Source organism: Monodelphis domestica, chromosome 7, assembly GCF_027887165.1.
Source record: "Monodelphis domestica isolate mMonDom1 chromosome 7, mMonDom1.pri, whole genome shotgun sequence".
NCBI classification, from domain to species: domain Eukaryota; kingdom Metazoa; phylum Chordata; class Mammalia; order Didelphimorphia; family Didelphidae; genus Monodelphis; species Monodelphis domestica.
Genome location: NC_077233.1, coordinates 21103683 through 21123510, shown reverse-complemented (window position 1 = coordinate 21123510; position 19828 = coordinate 21103683). Strand labels below are relative to the sequence as shown.

General features: G+C 42.3%; 2 protein-coding genes across 4 annotated transcripts in view; one reads left to right on the top strand and one right to left on the bottom strand.

The window, feature by feature from the left end:
- Positions 1-19828, top strand: part of FHIT (fragile histidine triad diadenosine triphosphatase) — a 1742917-nt gene that overhangs the window by 1063266 nt on the left and 659823 nt on the right. The window lies entirely within an intron of this gene.
- Positions 1011-3283, bottom strand: LOC100016985 (mortality factor 4-like protein 1). Its single transcript, XM_056805422.1, has one exon. It carries the CDS (start codon positions 3152-3154, stop codon positions 1970-1972), a length of 1185 nt encoding a protein of 394 aa, XP_056661400.1. The 5' UTR covers positions 3155-3283; the 3' UTR covers positions 1011-1969.

Here is a 19828-nt window from a genome sequence, read left to right as displayed (position 1 = left end):
TTATCCAATTTGAAGATTAGTAGCTAATGTTTTGCCTCATAGGCTAATTTACCACAGTCTATGCCAATATGCCCCTCCCAATTAGAATAACCAAAGTAAAATCATATTCATATAAACACTTAAAACACTGCAAAATTTACCCCTAATTTTTTCTAGACTTGTGTTGGTATTACTTCCTGTCTTTCCTACTTTTTGTTCAGCCAAAGAAGTCCAATTCCCCAATTTGTCATTTCATTGACCAGCTTTCGTCCTTTAATCCATAAACTCTTTGAAAAGCAGGGACTGACTTGTGCCTTAACATACATTAGGAACTTTATGTTCCTCAAATGTGAGATGAGATTTGTGTTCTTGAGCATTCCTTATGCAATGATGGAGCAGGATTCCTCTTCCTTACCTGCAGGAGGTACTAGATGGATAAGTCTTTTGCAGTAGAAGCAATACTAGGCTTAGTTCTGGAGGTGCTAAGTGCTGTGGTGTGGCCTGTATCCCTGGACAGACCACCTATAACCATTCTGGATCTCAATTCCCTTTTCTGGGAACAGAAGGGAATTTTCTAAGGGGCCCTAAAAACATGAGCTGGGCCCAAACCTATCCAAACTATAGCAGTGAGTAGAAGTGAACAGATAAAGGGTGACATTTTTTATTTTCAGTCCTACAGACTTTTTAAAAAGTGAAATACTATTTTCACTCAAAATCTGCCCCGAACTGAACTCTGACCTTCGGGGAGCAGTCACCCCAATGACTCTGCTAGGACTATCTGAAAAGCCCATAGAATTCATGGAGTTTCCTCATGTCACAAGTTCTTCTCCTTTAAAAAGGCATCCTGGGAGATGGAAGGGAGTGGTCTACTGGAAACTTCTATTTTTAGACTCAGTTTTTAGGAAGGTTTACACTACCATGTTACACCCGAACCAGCCTTTTCTCAAGGCTTCTCCACCCCAGTGAACCCACGTTCTAGCTTTCCCATATCTTCTATTTCTAGGACGCTCAAGAGCTGAATGACAGCCGTATTTCTAGTTAAATTTCAAAATGATTTATTAAGGTATTTTTCATCAAAGTACAAAGATACATCTTGGTTTGTGGTTCAGTGGTCATTTTTGTTAATGAAAGCAGTAAATCAGGTATTGAACGTCAAATGTAACAATGTCCTTCATGGCTAAAAGCACATACATAAAGCAAATGGAGCTGTATTCCAGAATTTAGGATTATCTGTTAAACCAAGTACTTATGACCAAAAATGTTTGAGCCCACCACCCAGCCTTTTCTGAAATAAATTAAAATGAGAAATACAATGTAAAAAAAAAAAAGCCATTTCCAAGTTAACTACGTTGCCATTATCAATGACAGCCCCTTCCCCTAGGCCTGGCTTGGCATGGCATGGCCAGGTCCGAAGGACAACGTACACAATTAAGTGGGGATGAGATGGTCCCTGGAGGACAAGCAGGTGACCCACTGCAGCGGCTGGAACAAGCACCCGACTGGGCCGAGGGGAAGTGAAGGCAACAGAGAACCTGGCCAGTGGGGGGGGGGGGGGGGGTAATTATGGCATCACCGTCCTTCTGCCCAGACCCCAGACAACTGAAAATGTCGGAAAAGGAAGAGACTTCAGGGACCCTCCAGTCTGATCCTTATTTCATTTCAAAAGAAAAAAAAAAAACGAGCCAGAGAAATAGCTCTGGCAAGATCACTTTCCCCAGAAAACTTCGGCCACACAACAGTTTTTCTCAAAATTACCCCAAAAAAGTTTCCAGTGTTTCCCAATCTTGGCCAAGTCTAAGTCCTGCTTCATACAAAGGTTATATTGACTTCAAGCATCAACAACAGAAACAGAAAGTGATCAACTGGACGGGAAAGGTCAAACTCGTAAAACCAGGAACCCGCAGAGACAGACAAAGAGACCTGCACCCCTCTCTGGGGCCGTACCAAGGGGAGTCCAGCCTAGACCCCCCTGCCGTGGCCGCCTCCAGGCTCAGGCCGCCTTCTGGCTGGTCTCGGTGGTTCGGGCAGCCTTCTGGCTGGCCTCAGGGGCCTCCTTGTAGTCGGAGACATCGAAGAAGGCTGAGGGGTCGCTGGCCAGATAGCGCAGAAAGTCGTGCAGGTAGCCAAAGAGCAGGGCCAGGCTCTTGTCGTCGAAGGGCGTGTAAGAGAGGGCGGTTCCAATACGCACGAATAGGCGCAGCAGATGTGGGGCGCCATAGAGGCCAGACATGGGCACGTCGGGGTGCGCGGCCAGGACACGGTTGTGCTGTGGGCGCTCGCGCTCGTATAGCAGCTGGGGGCCTAGCATGACGTTGAAGTAGGCGCGGATGCCGCCGGCCACCTCGTCGGCAGCGTACTCCAGGTGGTCTCCGGTGCCGCCGTGGGCCTTCCTATGGCGCACATAGTCCTCCAGGATGGAGTCCACGTTCTTGGCGGCTGGGAGCGCCACAAGGCGGCCCTGCTTGGTCACCAGCTCCCAATCTTGCACAAGCAGTGGCTTTAATTCTGCTGGGATCTGTACCTGGAGCTCAGCCCGGGCTGAGGAGGCTGCTGCGGCACCCCGGGGGCCATCGCTGCGGCCTGGATCCCCACGGCCGCGTCTCCTGGGCAGAGGCTGGGGAGTGTCTCTACCCCCAACAGCTGCTCCACTGCTACTTGTGCCAGGGCCACCCTCGCCCCCCGCAGTGGCTGCCGCCTTCTGCTTGCCCTTGCGGGTCTTGCGGCCTGGACCAGGGACCTCAGCGGGGGCGGAGGTGGAAGCCAGGGCCGGAGCGGAGCCAGAGGCGGCAGCAGTGGCCCCTGGGGAGGAGGCAGCAGGAGTGATGCGAATGTTCTGGAAGAGCGTCTCCACGTTCTTCTGCTGCAGCGCGCTAGCGCCCCTGCGGCCCGGGGCAGCCCCCCGCGCCCCGCGGCCTTCGGCTGCCTGCTGCTCCTGGTTGGCGCGCTGCAGCTCGCGCTGCCTCTGCAGGTTGGCCTCCGAGTACTTGAGCACGCGGCTCTCAGGCACCCACTCATCCCAGTTCTTGTTCCAGCCGCTGTAGTGGATCAAATAGCGTACCTGCTTGTCCTCCCGGGCCACCTTCAGGCATTTGGCCTCGTATAGCAGCGGCCCGTGGAAGCACAGCACGCGCTCACCCTCCTGGAACTCGGGTTTTGGGGCCTGCTTCGGAGCCATGGTGGGGTTGTCAGCTTGTGGACAGAGAGAAGGAAAAACTGCTGCTACTGATGCCACCGAAGGCTCGAGTGGCAGCGCAGGCTCTGTGCAGGCTACTTGTAACGGTGGTGACGCCTTTATGCGCAGGCGCAGTGCGTGCTGCCGTAAAGAGGGACGGCTTCTGGGCAGGCGCAGTGCAAGATGCCTCCGGTGCTGTTGCTACTGCGCAGGCGCTATGCAAGATCTCTTCCCTCCCCCACCCTAGGGGCTGCAGCCACAGCGCAGGTGCGGCTCCTCCCAACAACTATCCCTTGCTCTCTGCAGGCATAACCTGGGGCTCCACCTATGGTAACGGACAGAATCCCTATGGCGTCTGGGCAGTTTAGATTCCCGCCACTTGCTGCTGCTCCTTTTTTACGAGGGCAACTCAGATTCCCGCCTAAAGTTGCAGTTTGCAAAGCATGCAAAATTGCTATATATTCCCTGTGCACCTGGAGGGAGGTGCAACCTCAGTCACAGAGCCAGAACAGGTGCGATCCATTCTACAAAATAAAGGTTCTCGTCTTTTCTGTCCCGCCAAAAAAATAACGGAGGAGCCTAGGGGGATCTCAGAGGCCATTTGGTTGATCTCCTTTCTGTGTTTTAAGGAAGAAATTGAGGCTTAAATTGATGTTGCCGGCAGTATTTGAACCTGGAGCTTGTAACTCCAGAGCAGGGATTTTTTAATACTGGGTGCTTGAAAATGCTTTGCAAAACACTAAACATGCATCACTATGCCATCCTTAGGGCGATGCCAGGATGTGGATTTTCTTGTCCCCATTTTACAATTGGGCAAACTGAGGTCCAGAACAGAGCAGCTTATCTCGGGTCATACAGTGACTAAGTGACCCATGACTTACCAACCAGATTCCCCAGCTCCAAGTTGGACATTCTCTGAGGCTACACTTGCCTCTTTAAATGGCACACCTGGGATGTGTTTTTTGGAGCTACAATTCCAGAGATGTCTCCTCCACCTAACACTCCGTGTTTGGGGGGATCAAAAAGGCTTTCCTCAGACCTAGGGATGTGAGGTCCCAAGTTCAAATCAAGTTCAAGCTGTGTGACCCTGGACAAGTCACTTAGCCCCATTGCCTAGCCTTTATGGCTCTTCTTGTAAATGAAAGTCTGGATTCTTAGCCAGAAGGTAAGGGTTTATTTAAAAACAAACAAAAACTTTCAGGCAAACGTGCCTGAAATGGGGGAGGAACTGCATGTCCCCAAACTGGAGCTCCGAGACAGATTAGACTGGCAGAAGGAGATCAGCCTTCGCTGCCCTGAAGGTCAGGAAACCGGCCGGAATGCCCATTCAGGACTCTTACTGAGCTTCCCAGCATCAATTTCCTTTGTGTCAGTTTCCTTCCCTGTAAAACCAGGGTGTGACCATTCTTGGCCCACCAGCAGTAATGTGCCCTTGGGAGGCGAGTTACCCTCCTCCGGGGATACTAAGTATCACTTTTGTTCTCTGGGCCGCCTCCGCTAATCCACTCCCTTCTCGGCCTCTGTGAAGATGTCTGGAACTCCCTGTCAGAAGGGATCCCTCCCTCCCGTGACCCCTCGGAGACTTTTATTCTGGCGAACTTTCTCACGTGGAATGCAAGTAAATGCGTGCATAGCCCTCTGCAGCTCCACCACCTAAGGAGGCCTGCATTCTGGGTTCTAAGCCTTCCCAAGAGCTCTGGCACCGCGGAGAGGGGTCGTGCCTGCAAAGTGAGTCCAATGCTTTCCAGATTCCTTTCACTGCTAAGCTTTCCATCCTAACTGGCCGGAAGACCTCCTGGGGAGGGAATACACTCTTTTGGGAGATCCATTCTCTTTATGCGCATTGCTAATTGTTAGGAAGAGCTTCATTCCCAGCGGAATTTCTCTTTGTGTCTCACTGCTAGAGTTCCAGGTTCTGCCCTCTGGGGACAAATCGCAAACCTTTGTTTTTGGAGGGTCTTTCAAATGCATGAAAATAGCTCAGTCCTCCAACCTGGGGTCTTCCTCCTCCAGGGAGACCTTCGGGCTTTTTCTTAAGAATGAAACTCCAGTCTTCCAGGTCACTTACACTCTTTGGTTTATCATTGATCCTATACTCTTAATACTCCTGAGTACGAGGATCCCTACAATCAGGTACTAAAGGCAAAACACCAGATGGGGTCTGTAGTGGGCAGAGGAGGGGAGGCGTGTTAGCAGCGCACTGTCATTAACTCATTGTGGAAATCATTGCCTTAATGCTGCCCAAGAATAAAATTCCCATTAAAACTCCCATGTCTTTTTTCAGCAATCAACTCGTTAACCAGCACTTAGCTCCTACTATGTGCTAGGAAGTGGGATGACAAATAAAAAGAAAGAACCGATCCCTACTTCTAATCCCAGAGACAAGGAGCCTATGGGAAAGAAATAGCATAAGAATAAAAAAAAATAATAAATCACTACAAAGTCATTTGAGGTTCCAGGCTGTAGGACAGTGAATGGAACAAGGGACTTTCCAGAAGACCTGGGTTCAAATTCAGCTTTGAGACATTTACTAAACGTGTGGCCTTTTGGAAAGTCATTTTAACTTCTCTGTCTCTCGGTTTTCTCATCTGTAAAATAGGGGTGATAGTATCTCATAAGGTTGTTGAGAGGATCAAACAAGATAATATCTGTAAAGTAATGCTTTATAAATCTTAAAAGTGCTTTAAATATATTAATTATATTATTATATATCATATAATTATTGATTAAAATTAAGAAAAAAATTGATAATAGCTGAAATGCTATTGTTATTAATAATCATTCCAATAATATTCCATTAAGTGGAGGTGAGGAAGGAGTTTCTGCCAGGCATGGGAGTCTTTAAATATAAATTATATTAATTAAGTATTATTAACTTAAATGATAATGAGATTAAATTAATAATATTAAATTAATATAAATACTACTATTATTCATTCTAATACTATTACATTGGGTTGAGATGTGGAAATATTTCACACTAGACATGGGAGAGCTAATTTGAATATAAATGATGTTAATTAATGTCAAATAAATATAAAGGCTTTTATTTATTTTTGTTATTAATAAACTATGGTTTGGGGTTTCCTCATCTGTAAAATAAGGCTTATTCTAGCATCTCCCTGGCAGAATTGTTGAAAGGATCAAGTGAGATAAACACATGTTGAGCCTTTTGCAAACCTTAAATTCTCTCTCCATGTTTGCTATTTCACTCATGTGATGAAACCCTTATAAAGTAAACACAGGAATTTACATTTTCTTCTCCAGCCCATAGGAATAGGTGTTTCTTAAGGAGTATGGGGAATGGCAAAATAAGTTGTAGCATATGATTGAGATGGAACACTTCTGTGCCATAAGCAATAATGAGCAGATTAATTAAAAAAAAAAACAACCTGGAAAGACCTCCCTGAAATTATGAAGAGTGAAATGAGGAGAATCAAGAGAACATTCTATATAGCTGCAGAAATATTGTTTGAAGAACACTCACCTTCAGAGAAAGGACTGAAATAGAAACAAGCAAGCCATAGTTTTAGATATATTGTATCTTTTGATCAAATGATGCCTTGTCTCATTGGGGGATGGAAGGGAAGGAAGGGAGTTACCTGGGTAATGTAATGTGACAAATAAATAAATAGAAAATGTGGGGGAAAGGACTATGGGAAGAGATAATTTGGTTGGAGATACTATGTTTCGGGACCAATTAGGAGTGTATTGTAATAAGCTCAGGGAGTAGTACTAAGGTCTGGAACTAAGGAAGTGGCCATGGGAGCAGAGATAAAGCATCACACCTGAGAGATGTTGTGGAGGGAGAAATGGTGAGTTTAGTAAATGTGGCTGAGAAGGATGAGGAGGTTACAAACTTGGGAGAATGGAAGAATGATGATGCATTTGGCAGAAAATGTAAAGTTTGGAAGGTGGCTGAGTTTGGAGGAAAAAGATAATGAGCTTGTTGGAGACCTGTTGGGTTTCAGATGTTGCTGATGGTGGCCCCAGTTAGAGATGTGCACAGAAGAAATGGTTATGACAAGGTAAAGGTCAGGACAGAGTGGGGCTCCATAGCTAGGTCTAGGAATAATCTTTATGGAACAACTTTATGGAGTGTTGTTGTTTTGTGTGTGTGTGTGTGTGTGTGTGTGTGTGTGTGTGTGTGTGTGTGTGTGAGAGAGAGAGAGAGAGAGACAAGGAGGGAGGGAGGGAAGAAAGGAAAGAAGGAAGGAAGGAAGGAAGGAAGGAAGGAAGGAAGGAAGGAAGGAAGGAAGGAAGGAAGGAAGGAAGGAAGGAAGGAAAGAAATAGAAAAAGCAAAGAGAAAGAGAGAATAATAGAATTTTGAGAAGTGGTCCCAGGACAGAACTTTGGGAAATATTCGCAATTAGGGTCAATAGTATGGATAATGAGTCTGTTAAGGATACTCTGGAGTGGTCTTAAGGTTGGAAGAGAAACAGGAGAGAACAGGGTGACTAAAACCCAGAGATGAATGTGTATCCAGGAAAAGAAGGTGGTCAACAGTGTCAAATGCGACAGGTAATTTGGGAAGGATGCAGACCTAGCAATTAAGAAATCAAGTAGTGATTTTGGAGAGAGCAATTTCAGCTGATTAAATTGGAAGCTGCACTACAAAAGGCTGAGAGGGAAATATGAAGAGAGAGGAAGTGAAAGTGGAAAGTACTGACAGCTTTTTCAAGAATATTGACTAAGAAATGGAAGAAAAGCATAGGACAATAGCTTGATCAAATGGTAGGGTCTAGGAAAGATTGTTTTCAAGAATATAGGAAACTTGGGCATGGTTGAGATCATGAAATCAGTAGAAAGGGAGAAGATGAAGATTAGAGAGAAGGTGGGGGGGGATTATGATTGTAATCTGCTGGAGAAGATGAGAGACAATGGAATGAGAAGCTCATGTAGAGAGATTGATTTTGGCAAGGAGAAAGGCCATCTTTTTGTTAAACTTCAAATAGAACTGTTACTGTCACCAATGGAGACTAAGGGGGAAAGAGTAGAAAAAAAAGGGAAAGGATAGAGCCCTGGGGAGCACTCACAGTTAGGGACATAGTTTCTCCATCCATTATTTACTCAGAAAGTTGATTTCCTAAACACAAGATTAAGACTTGCCATTTATCTATTTTACATTTCATTTTATTAAGTCCAACCCAATGTTCTAGCCTGTCAAGAGCTTTTTACATCTTGACTCCCTCACACATACTGACAATTATTCCTTGTAGCTTTATGTCATTTGAAAATTTGATACGTTATTGATAAAAAAGAAAAGTGAAAACACACAGGACTCACCAAAGGGCTTGGGGTACCCCACAGAAGGCTTCCTAACTGTAAAGATTAAAATTTAGGGGAGACTGAGGCAGGTAGAAATTAGTTTCTCTCTGCAAGGAGTATTATAATTTTTAGAGGTTTATTAAAAGTTAAGGATTAAAGAAAAGACAGGATAAGAAACACATGCCTAGGCCAGAGTGGCCTAGACAAGATAATCTCATATCATGGAAGAGATGCCTCTGCTCCAAAACGGAAGTCCAAAAGAGACACAAAAACCTTTTCAATCAGGTTAAATCCTTTCTCGATCTCTACCCACGTGAGAATTCAAAGCATTCTGGGGAAGTGGAGCAAGGACTTCTGGGGATTGAAGTCCAGAGTTCGAGTCTATTTTTTACATTCCAAGACAACATGGGATAATGCCCAACTACTTTCTAAGTAGGACCATCAACCAGTTCCATAACTCTACTGTTGGCTTCAACAGAAGTCTCAATTTCCCCCACAAAAATGCATGAAAAACTTCATCAAATGCTTGGCTAAAATGTAGGCAAGTTGCATCAACAACCTTTCTTTAATGTACCGGTTAAGTCACTCTGTTGTAAAGGGAAACAAAATCGGTGAGTGGGACCTGTTCTGGATGAAGCCATCCATGCTGGCTCTCTGAGACGGCACTTTCTTCTCCATCTTTTTTTAGCTCTTTTAGAGTGCAGGGACCCGTCCTTCACTTTTGCCTCCTCCTCAGCACTTGGGAAAGTGTCTGCGATGTTTTCAATAAATATTGCCCTCATTGAATTGGCTGAGTTTGAAATGGAGCTGACTCCAGGTGAATGTTTATTGCTGCCAAGTGCCAATGGCTGAGTTGGAGGCTGAAGGATGGGTTCCATTGCATGCCTTCATGCTCTAAAGGGCTGTCCACTGGCTTTCTTCTCTCCTAAAAAGGCATTAACCAGTTCTTTATGGCTGTAGCTTTATTACATCAGAGATGCCAATTCATAAAACTCAGGTTAAAAGTGATTTATGTGAAAGCAATTTGGCCTCAATTATTGTAAGTTTTTCTGTCTTCAGTGAATGCTAAGTTCATTAGTATGTATTTCCATGCACAAGTATTTGAATGTGATCCAGATAGCTTCCTCCCTCAATATTCGGTTGTTTATACAACACTGCATTATCGCTGAAACATGGGTTCGTCTCTCTTTCAAGACTCGCCATCGATTCTGAGCATGGCAGGCCTCAGGCACAGGCAATTGTGTTGGACGTCTACGTGGGCCAGTTTGCTGGTTACCAAAAAGGCCCCTCTGACCCAGCCTCCTCCCCACCCATCCCCCAGAAAACCTCCACTTTGCATGTTTGCCTTGGTGCCTGGGCTTTCCTGATTAAAAATTCATTACTTTGCTTTGAATCACTGGGTGTTCCTTTAAGAAGAAAAATACTGCTGTGAGGAGTAGCATGTTGAGCTTGTCATTTCTTCTGAATACATTTATCAGGTCATTTTTCTTCAAGACAGAACTGGGAAACTAAAGGAAGATAAATTTGAAGGAAGAGAAGAGAAGAGGTAGATAGAAAATTGAAGGAGACTTTGCCATTGAATAGAGAAAGCATTGGTTTGGGGGTCAGAGGGACTCACCTCTGATATTTGCCCCTCTGGATGAACTTGGGCAAGTCACCTACTTTCCTTGGGCTGCCATTTCCTCACCTTTAAAATGAGGAGGTTGGGCCAGACGGCTTTTGAGTTTCCTTTCAACTTGAACTTTGATCTGATGAGTCATTGCAGTGGAAATCAGCCATGGTGGGTTAGAGCTGGAAAGGAACTCAAAGACTGGCCAAGCTTAGAGATTTAGTGCCAGAAAGGAATCCCGTCTTTACAGAGGAGGAAACGAAGTCCCAGAGAGCTAGAGTGACTTGCTCTGGGTCAAATAGATGGTCAAAGAGTCTAAATTTCATTCCCAAGTCTACACTCTCCTATCTGTACTTTTCATTGTTCCATGGTGGCAGTGGATTGGACAATAATTCTTTCTACAATTTACATAACAAACCTCTAAGTTCATCTTTCTTTTGATGTGTAACCATATGTTGCTCATGTGGGCCAATATTCTTCCAATTAATATTTTTTCTGAGCCAGCTTGATGTAAGATATTATTTTAGATAGTGTGAAGGCTACAGAGAAAACACTAGAAAGAAATTATTTTCTGAGACTTAATATGGAAGTCCAAAGAGAGAGACACCATGTCCTTTTAATAAGAGGTCACTGAAGGACTTGTCTTGATGAACAGTGTTGTTTAGGTCAGTCTTTGTCTTAAATCTGACATACTTTTACAAGGCTTTAGTCATCCATGGATATAGACCATGATCCCACCTATTGGTCATCCCATCTGGGGTTCTGCAAGTCAATATTTAATTTTATCTTTATTCTATTGTACCCCATTTCCCATCTTGATGCCTGTTGCATTAGTGGCACGTAGTGATATAAATCTAAACCGATTAGTTCTAAGCCAATACTTTACTCAGATAATAGGTATTCATTGGTGGCATTTTTCATAATTTTCTCCCATCCCTGACCTTTGAGCAGTTGTTCTGTCTCTGTTTATGAAAATTAAAAAATTCTCTGACATTGAATTTACCTGTTGTTATGAAGCCTTCTAATCTAATTCCCAAAGATTAAGTCCTGTTAAGTACAAGAATCTGGATTTGATTGAGAGTTCAAATAATCACAAGCCCCTTAGGGATGCATAGTTTTAAATAAATAGATGCTGGCTTCATTGGACAGATGAACATTTTCCAGTTTTGAAACCTCTCCATCATCCATCAGCTGAAAAGTAGACACCCCCACATATTAATCCACCAACACACATTTATTAAGTCGTTATTTTGTGTCAGCCACTGGGCTAAACATTGGGAATACCAAGAAACCCCAAACCAGTCCCCACTCTCAGAGTCCAGTTTCAATGAGTTGAAGGCTATTCCTTTACATTTAGTAGCTGAATCATTCTAACTTTGGGCTCAATCAACATGCTTCAGTCACAAAATGGTAGATCAAAATGGATTCCAAAAGGGATCATTCTGATGATATACCTGTTGAGTGCTCTTCTAGTCTGAAACTGTAGACTTTGAGTAATGGAAAAATCATTCTCTCTCCTAGCAGCCCATTCCTCCCTGCCCTCTTTGGAGAGCTCAAGTTGTTATGTCTTCTTTCTCCTCCTTATAGCAAATCTAAATTTAGTTCTTTGGGATTCTTGTCCATCATTCCTACTTCTGCCCTTGGGGGTCAAGAAGTTCAAGTAAAATACCCCCTTTATATGTCAGCTCTTCAAAAACTAGCTTGCTCTCACCATAGTGGGATGGAAATAACACTGGATCCTAAATTGGAGGAACTAGATTTTTTTCAAATCCTACCTGTGTTATCTACCCACCTGTATGACCTTAGGCAAATTAGTCAACAACTCTTAGCCCTCTGCTCAAAAATTGGGGGTAAGTTGGGTGTTTTTTAAATAACCTATGAAATCTCTTCTACTCTGATACTCTTTTATGTCAATCAATCTCTCCTAAATTTTCTTGAGGCTAATCATGCCCCTTTTTCCTCATTTTTTTAAATCAGTCCTAGTTATCCCATATGATAATTCTAGAAAGGGTAGTTTCTGTGGAATGATGTAATCAGAAGACAAGATTGTTATTCAATCATTTTTTGGTCATGTCTGATTCTTTGTGATCCCATTTGGAGTTTTCTTAGCTATGATAATAGAGTAGTTTGCCATTTGTTTCTGCAACTCATTTTTCAGATGAAGAAACCAAGGCAAACAGGGTTAAGTGACTTGTCCAGGATCACATAGCTAGTAGGTGTTTGAGGCCATATTGGAACTCAGTAAAATGAGTCTTCCTGACTCTAGATTTGGCCCTCTATCTACTGTGCCACTTAGCTACCCTTGAGGCTTCCCAGGAAGTCCTGATAACTACAAGCCACGAATTCTGCACAAGGGCAGCCTCTACGGGATCAGAAGTATCTGATTCTGCATCTCTGTTCATCATGTTGCCCTGTAAAAGAATTATGGTCTATTTTAGCCCTTGACTGGCCAAGGTCAAAACATCATTCTGAGCTGGAGTAACTTATAGGAAATCTCTCCATTTTGTTCCTGGTATGATCATTGCATTTTCATAAACTGCAGCTGGAGACACTTTAAAAACAAAACAAAACAAAAAACTTAAGAGCATTTCTTTTTATCCCTATGCAAATTCTGATGCTTTTCCCGTCATGTCTCAGCAGTAACTCCCATACTAAATTCATGAGGAGACAGACTTTATGCTAAAGCAATACCTAGCAGTCTGGTTGTTTTCAATTCCAAATACCATTGTCATAAGTACATCCATGATTGTTTCTCTGGATCTCGGGAAAGTCTCATTTATACAACCAAAGTTCAAAAGCCTGCTGACTGATGTCAGAATTAAACAGCTATCTTATCAAGCCATTTCCTGGGGGAGCCAGTGACCAGTCAGGGATTTCTCTCTTTTCCTTCCCTTTTTTCTCCTTCCATTTAAGCACGAAGCCACAGGTAAAATCACCTCATTAGGATTATCTGAAGACCTTTCATAAAGGGAACTTTGTACTAATTCTGGATCCATAAAACCCAAAGGCCTCCCTCAATTTATATCTTTTTCAAGACAAGAGTCAATATAGCGAGTTTAATATTATTTCTCCTCTTGTGGCAAAAAACAAACAAAAAACAGCTTTTATCTCTTCTGACCTCCTTTTTCTTTCCTCATAATGGGTGACAATGAGGGAGAGGAAATCGGATGAAATATATTTCAGTACACTCTTGTCCAAGTGTCTGTTTATTATTCACAAATTTACATCCTAATTGATGTCATTGAATTCAGTTGACAAATTAATGCTTAGAAGCCTGAACACATTCTACAGTATTAGCCAGCTCTTCTCTTTGTATGACATCAGCTAGTCACCGCACTGAATGAAGCTTCTTTTATACCTTCCTCACAAGGCATAGAGTTTATTGAATAGGATGAAGTGATGGGGAAGGATCCGTTAGAGAGAAGGGCAGTGTTTGTAAAGACTCAAACTTCTTGCTTCAAAAACCAATCTTTTCAACAGGACTATTTTCCCTGGAAGGTTCTACGGCTGAATATGGCTAGAATGTCACGAGCTCTGAAGATTCAAAAAATGTAGCTGACCTCATAGGCAGGGGAGATTCCATTCTGGGCATACTCAGTCTTCATTCTATCACGGATGGTGACTTTAGTGCAGGGATTGATAGAAAAGTCATCATTGGTGAAATGGGCGACCACAGAGGTGGTGGACGATTCGTATCCCAAAATTGAGGGCGGAGAGACAGCTTCTGTATATCACTGGCTTCCATGGACTATTCAAAAGGCGAGCCTCAGTGAAATATCTCTAGCGAATCGTGTAGACCTTCCAGGGAACGTTGGCAGAGGGATATAGATAGGATTGTGCAAGATGAGAGGGCAGGAATGAATCGCAAGTCAACAGGCATTTATTAAGATGATTATAAACAACTATATACATCTAAGATGTATGCAGGAAAAATTGGAAGCAGTCTCAGAGGGATGACACTGACATGAAGACAGATGGGGAAGCCTCTTTACAGAGGATGAGATTTAATTTTTAATATTTATTAAAAAATTTTTCCCATGGTTCCATGATTAAGGTTTTCTCCCTCCCCTCATCCCTTCTCCCTCCTGGAGCTGACAAGTGGTTCCACTGGGTTATGTACATATCTATTATTATTCTAACCTATTTCCATATTATTCATTTTTGTAAAAGAGTGATCCTTTAAAACTCAAACTCCAATTCAGATACCCTTATAAAGAAATGATAAATCACATGTTTTCTTCTGTATTTCTGCTCCCACAGTTCTTTCTCTAGATGTGGATAGTGTTCTTTGTCATAAGTCATGTAAAAGTTAAAATTAAATCTCAATTGTAAAATATTATATTTTAAGAGATTTATTAATAATCATTAGAAATCAAGGAATAAAGAAGATACAAAATAAAGACCACATGAGGGTGAGATTTTAGATGGGACTTGAAAGAAGCCACTTAAGTCAGGAGACCAAGCATTCCAGACATGGGGAAAATTGGAAGATGGAAGTATCTTGTGTGAGGAATAGCAAAGAGTCCAGTATTACTGGATCAGAGTATGTTGAAGGAGTAACTCTACAATGGTACCATCACTACTCAGAGATGTCCAGAAGTAGAATAGGCTACCTCAGGAGGTAATGAGCTTCCCATATTTAGACATCTTTAAGCAGTAGCTGCTTGGCCACTCCTCAGACATATTGGAACCCTATTCATGCATAGAGAAGGTTTGATGACTCTCCTGGGGTCCTTGCCAAGTCTATGAATTTTTGTGTTGTTTTTGTGTTGATGGGCTATCAAGTGGTAATGCTTAATAGGCTCCTGGGGACTAGAGCTTGGGAGAAAGGGTCTGAGAGTTGGCAATCTTCTCATAGGAATCAAGAGTTCTTTTCAATAGTTGGAATTGCCTCCTTTTTGAATATCCTTTCAATGAAGCATAAATGTGTTCTAAACACTGATTCTATAAGGGGCCCCAATGTATGATAAAGTATAGATATGTGGCACATAAAAATAAAACTCTATTCTTATCAATTTGACCATTCACTAATATTCTAGCTTTAAGAAACATTAAGAATGAACTTTCCTTACTTTCTTAGATTTAGAAAGTTTCTGGAAGACCATTGGGCTGGCCCATTCTCTTATAAAACTTGTCTAGGGAAGCTTGTCTCATCTGATTAGTTCCCCTGCAGTGAGTGAACAGCAGGGGTGCTCAAAATAATTTCATTGATCATTTCAAAAATAGTCATTGTCTCATCTAAATATTTGAAGCTATCACCAAAGTCTTTTCAAGGGTTTTGAAAAGGAGTCATCTTTTGAATTAGGTATTTAAGACAATATTTTTCTTCCCTTGTACTTCCTGACTTACCCTATTCTATCAATAGTAAGGACTGCCCAGAGGCTGGAAAAATAAATGACCACTCTAGCCTGAGGGGTTAGTGGAAGGAGGAAAGAGTGGCACTGCCTTCCTTTATCATGGTGATGTTGAAATGTGGAGGGAACAGACTGCTCAGAGTTGTGAAGTCCTGGACTCAGAGCCTACTCTGGTCTTTATACGTCCATGGACACATTATTTAACATCATTCCATCTCAGTTTTCTCATCTGGAAAATGGGAATAATAATTCCTACCCCACAATAAGGTTGTATAGCTTAAATGATATCATTCTTATAAATTATTTTGTTTTATTGTGGCAGTGCCTCTGAGAGATTCCTCACCTTGCTTAGACTCAAAAGTTGGACCCCAAAAGGTGGCTGCTCCCTTTCAGGCCAAGAGTGAAGTCCTTAGAGCACTGTATTTGGAGTCAAGAGGGCTCAGGAAGACTCCAGTTCAAATCCTGCCTCAGAGATTCATTAGCTATGTGATCCTAGGCATTTCCCTTAAGCTCCCTTAGCCATAGTTTCCTTTTTCTGTAAAATGAGAATAATAGTAGGGCCTATATAGCAGAGTTCTGCGAGGATCAAATGAGATGATGTAGTTAATATAAATTATAAATGTTAGCTATTATTAATACACAGTATTGATTCTAAGACAGAAGCTAAGGGTTTAAAAAGAAAAGATCCCAGAGAGATTCTCTGTCCTTTGTCCTTTAGAGAGTGGATATCATTTTGTTAATTCAGGAATATTAAAACACAAGATATTCCAAGGAACTCGTGATGAAAAAGCTTATCCACCTCCATAGATTCTGAATGCAGAATGAAGCACGTCACTCTTCACTTTACTTCCTCATGAATTTTTCTTAAGTGTAAGAGATATGTATTGTGTGATAACACATGTATAAGCTATGCATATACACATGTAGAATACCATATTAGCTGCTGTCTTAGCGAAGGAGGATCGCAAAAATGTCAGAAAACAGTTATTAAAAATTGTATCATGAAAATGAAAAAAAAGAAACATCGGGAATTCTAAAAGTCTTGGTGAAGGTCCAAGCCCCTAATGTTTAAATTATGCCAAAGGTTTAACCCTATTAATTAACTTTACTGTGTTTAAAGGATAAACATCTTAGGAGAGGGAACAGGAAGCAGAAAAGTTGGTAAGAAAAGATTCAGTCTGCCCTTTCTCCAGACTGGTTGGGTTAGGAGCCCCCCTGAAGTGAGAGTTAAAACAAATTCTGAATATTTCTTCAGAATCCGGAGGGGAGCATTTACACATCTATGGCAGTAAGCAAGGCTCCTGGGTAAGAGAGCCAGGTGATGAAAAATAGTCCTGGCTTCTTCGCTCTTTGAATTTCAATGCTCTTCTTGAATGCTGTCTAATTAACACCTGTACTTCTCCACACTTCCCCAAAGCATTCATCCACTTCTACAGGGTTCAGGGAAGTAGCAGGAAGGAGGATGAGAAGATAAGTAACTACCCGCTAATGCATTGTTGTTTCTCAAGCCCCAAAGTTGGTGTAACCAACCCATACGTATTACCAACCAAGCAAAGAGCGCCTACAGGGTGCCGGGCACTATATGAGGATATAAGTAGAAGAGTAAGCCAGGTTTTGACTAGGGGAACTTACATTCTCTCTGGGGAGAAGACAACATGGAGGTAAATGAGTATTTGCAAAAACTTACCCTAATTGTTTTGGGGAGAAGCATAAACAACTGTGGGGATGAAGAAGGGGGCTTGAGAGCTGGTTTTTGAAGGAAGGTAGGATTTCTGAAAAGTAAAAAAGAAAAAAGAAAAGAAAAGGATGGAGTAGGAGGGAAAACATTTCAGGTATAAAGCATGGCCAGGATGGACAAGTGTAATGAACACAAGGAAAATCATATTTTTAAGGCTGAAAAAAATAGGTTAGAGGCAGACTGTGAATGGTTTTAGGTAACAGAGGAGAGAGGGAGAGAGAGAGAGAGACAGAGAGAGAGAGAGACAGAGAGAGGGAGAGAGAGAGAGAGACAGAGAGACAGAGAGGGAGAGAGAGAGTTTTATGGTACATTGGAGCCCCAGACATAGTCAGTGTTTACAGGGCCATTTATGCCTCATGTTGGATGTTCACAAAAGGAGGCAGTTTGGTCTGTTGAAACACACACACACACACACACACACACACTCTCTCTCTCACACACACACACACACACACACTCTCACACACACTCATATAAATGTCAAGCAGGAAGATTTGCATTTTATCCTAGAGGCCTCAGGGAGACATTGGAGATTTCTAAGTGGGGAAATGGCCTGATCAGATCTGCATTTTGGTAATACCAGTTTGGTAGCTCTATAGAGCATAGATTGGAGTCAGTTGGTTCTTCCAAAAATGAAGGAATCAATGAAAGATAAGCAAGACTTTATTAATGATAAATTTACTAAGTGCCAGACATTATGGGGTCACAAAAGTAAAAATCAAAATCCGTCCTTGTTCTTGAGGAACTACGTTCTAATGGGGGGAACCCCGCCTAAAGAGGGGCAGTGACCAGAGAGGAGCACTTTGACTTCAGAAGGTTCTAGGAATGATGAAGAGATAAATCAGTGGAACCAGGAGACTAGATTGACAAACCCAAGCCATGAGCTGTCACAGAACTGACTTGATCATGGTCATAATTACAGAATTGGAAGTGGGGATGTGGGGAGAGGAAAGGCTATCTAGGAGATAACTGGAGAGTTATGAGGAATGTGAAGCATAATTGAGCCAGTTCCTGAAATTATGGCCCAGGAGGGTCTTTTGCCAATCAGGAGAGCTTGTAATTTCTTTTTTAAAAATTATTTATTTTTAACAAATTTCTACATAAGTTATATGAAGCTATATGGTCAAACTCGTCTCCCACTCTCCCTTCCCTTCCCCTTCCCAGAGCCAGCAAGAGATTCGATCTGGGTTATACCTGTCTTTATCATGCAAAAATGTCTTCATGTTGTTCATTTTTGCAAGTGAATAATTATGGAAACTCAAAAACCCCAAACATAAATCCAAATAAACAAGAGAAAAATCATAGAGCTTGCAATTTTTAAGGCAGAAGTTTCTCCAGGGTAGAAAGATGGCTGGCATGGATGGCCCCTTGGACATTCTCCCAACATCCTGGTTCCTGTTTTCATCTCATCCTTCCACTCCAGGCTTGCCAATCTCCTCATTGTCTCCAGGAATATCTCTTAGGTCCCTAGATCCAGGACTTCTTTGATGTGGTTGCTGCCTCCAATGGTGCACATTCTGTGGAATCCTTCCCTTCTTCCTTGGTAGATGGTTTCCCAAACTAGTTAGAGGCATTCCTCCAGATCTTTTCACATTCTATGGGCACCAGTGCAGTCAGTCTTCTGGCCATCCATCTGTTATCTCTTGCTACATGTATGTATTGAATGATGTGTTTTCTTGCCTGTTTATTTTGCCGGTGCTATTCCCTTCACATGATTCCTTCCTTTCTTTTCATCCATATGATAATAGATTTAGAACTGGAAAGAAGCCAAGAAGTCATCAAGTCTAATCCCTTCATTTTATAGATGAGGCAACTCAAGCTGGCAAAGGTGAAATGATCTTCCCAGGGTCACACAGCTATTTGAGGCAGCATTTGAAACCAGATCTTCTTGATTCTAAGTTCAGTGCACCATCTACTCTACCTAGGATGCTTCTTTAAATAAAAATCCCAGTCATCCCTTAGGGAAGGAAAGAGAAGAAAGGGAAGAGAAGGAAGTAGCAAGCATTTCTTAAGCATTTAATATATACCAGCCTCTGTGCTAAGAATTTTACATATTTTCTTTTTTCAGTTAAGCCTCAAAACAAGTCTCTGAAGGAGATTCTATTATTGTCCTTTTTTTAAAGTTGAGGAAACTGAGGCAGATGGAAGTGAGGGCATATTAGGATCAAGACCATAGCCTTTTCTAACATTTTTAGAAATTACTTGGATAAAGGTATAAAAGACAAATTCCTCAAATTTGGAGATGGCACAATGTCCCCTTCCCTGATCCAAGGGCATCTGAAATATCCTCTTCTTTTCTGGGTACTGCCATATTTTAAAAAAGACATTTATAATCTGAAGAGCACTCAGAGAGAGGTGACCACCATTGTGGAGGACATTGGTAGTATATAATCTTGGGAAGAGTTGAAGGAAATGAGGAAGTTTAGCTAGGAGAAAATTTTAGAGGTTCATCACACCTGTGTTCAACTATTTGAAGACTCCTATGAAAGAAGAATTAGATTTGTTCTCCTCAGCACCAGATGTTAGAAGAAGGAAGAATAGCTTGCAGAATCATTTTCAAGAAGGTAAATTTTGGTTTCCTCAAAGGAAAAATTTCCAAAATTGAAACCAGCCACCCCATAGGTAGAATCAATCCTTCTCCCCCCACCCAAAGATCTACAAGCAAAGATTAGATGACTGCTTGGATAGTAGAGGGGGTCAGAAGAAA

Excerpts from the sequence above, each read along its gene's own strand:
- LOC100016985 (XM_056805422.1), bottom strand. The coding sequence starts at position 3,154 with ATGGCTCCGAAGCAGGCCCCAAAACCCGAGTTCCAGGAGGGTGAGCGC.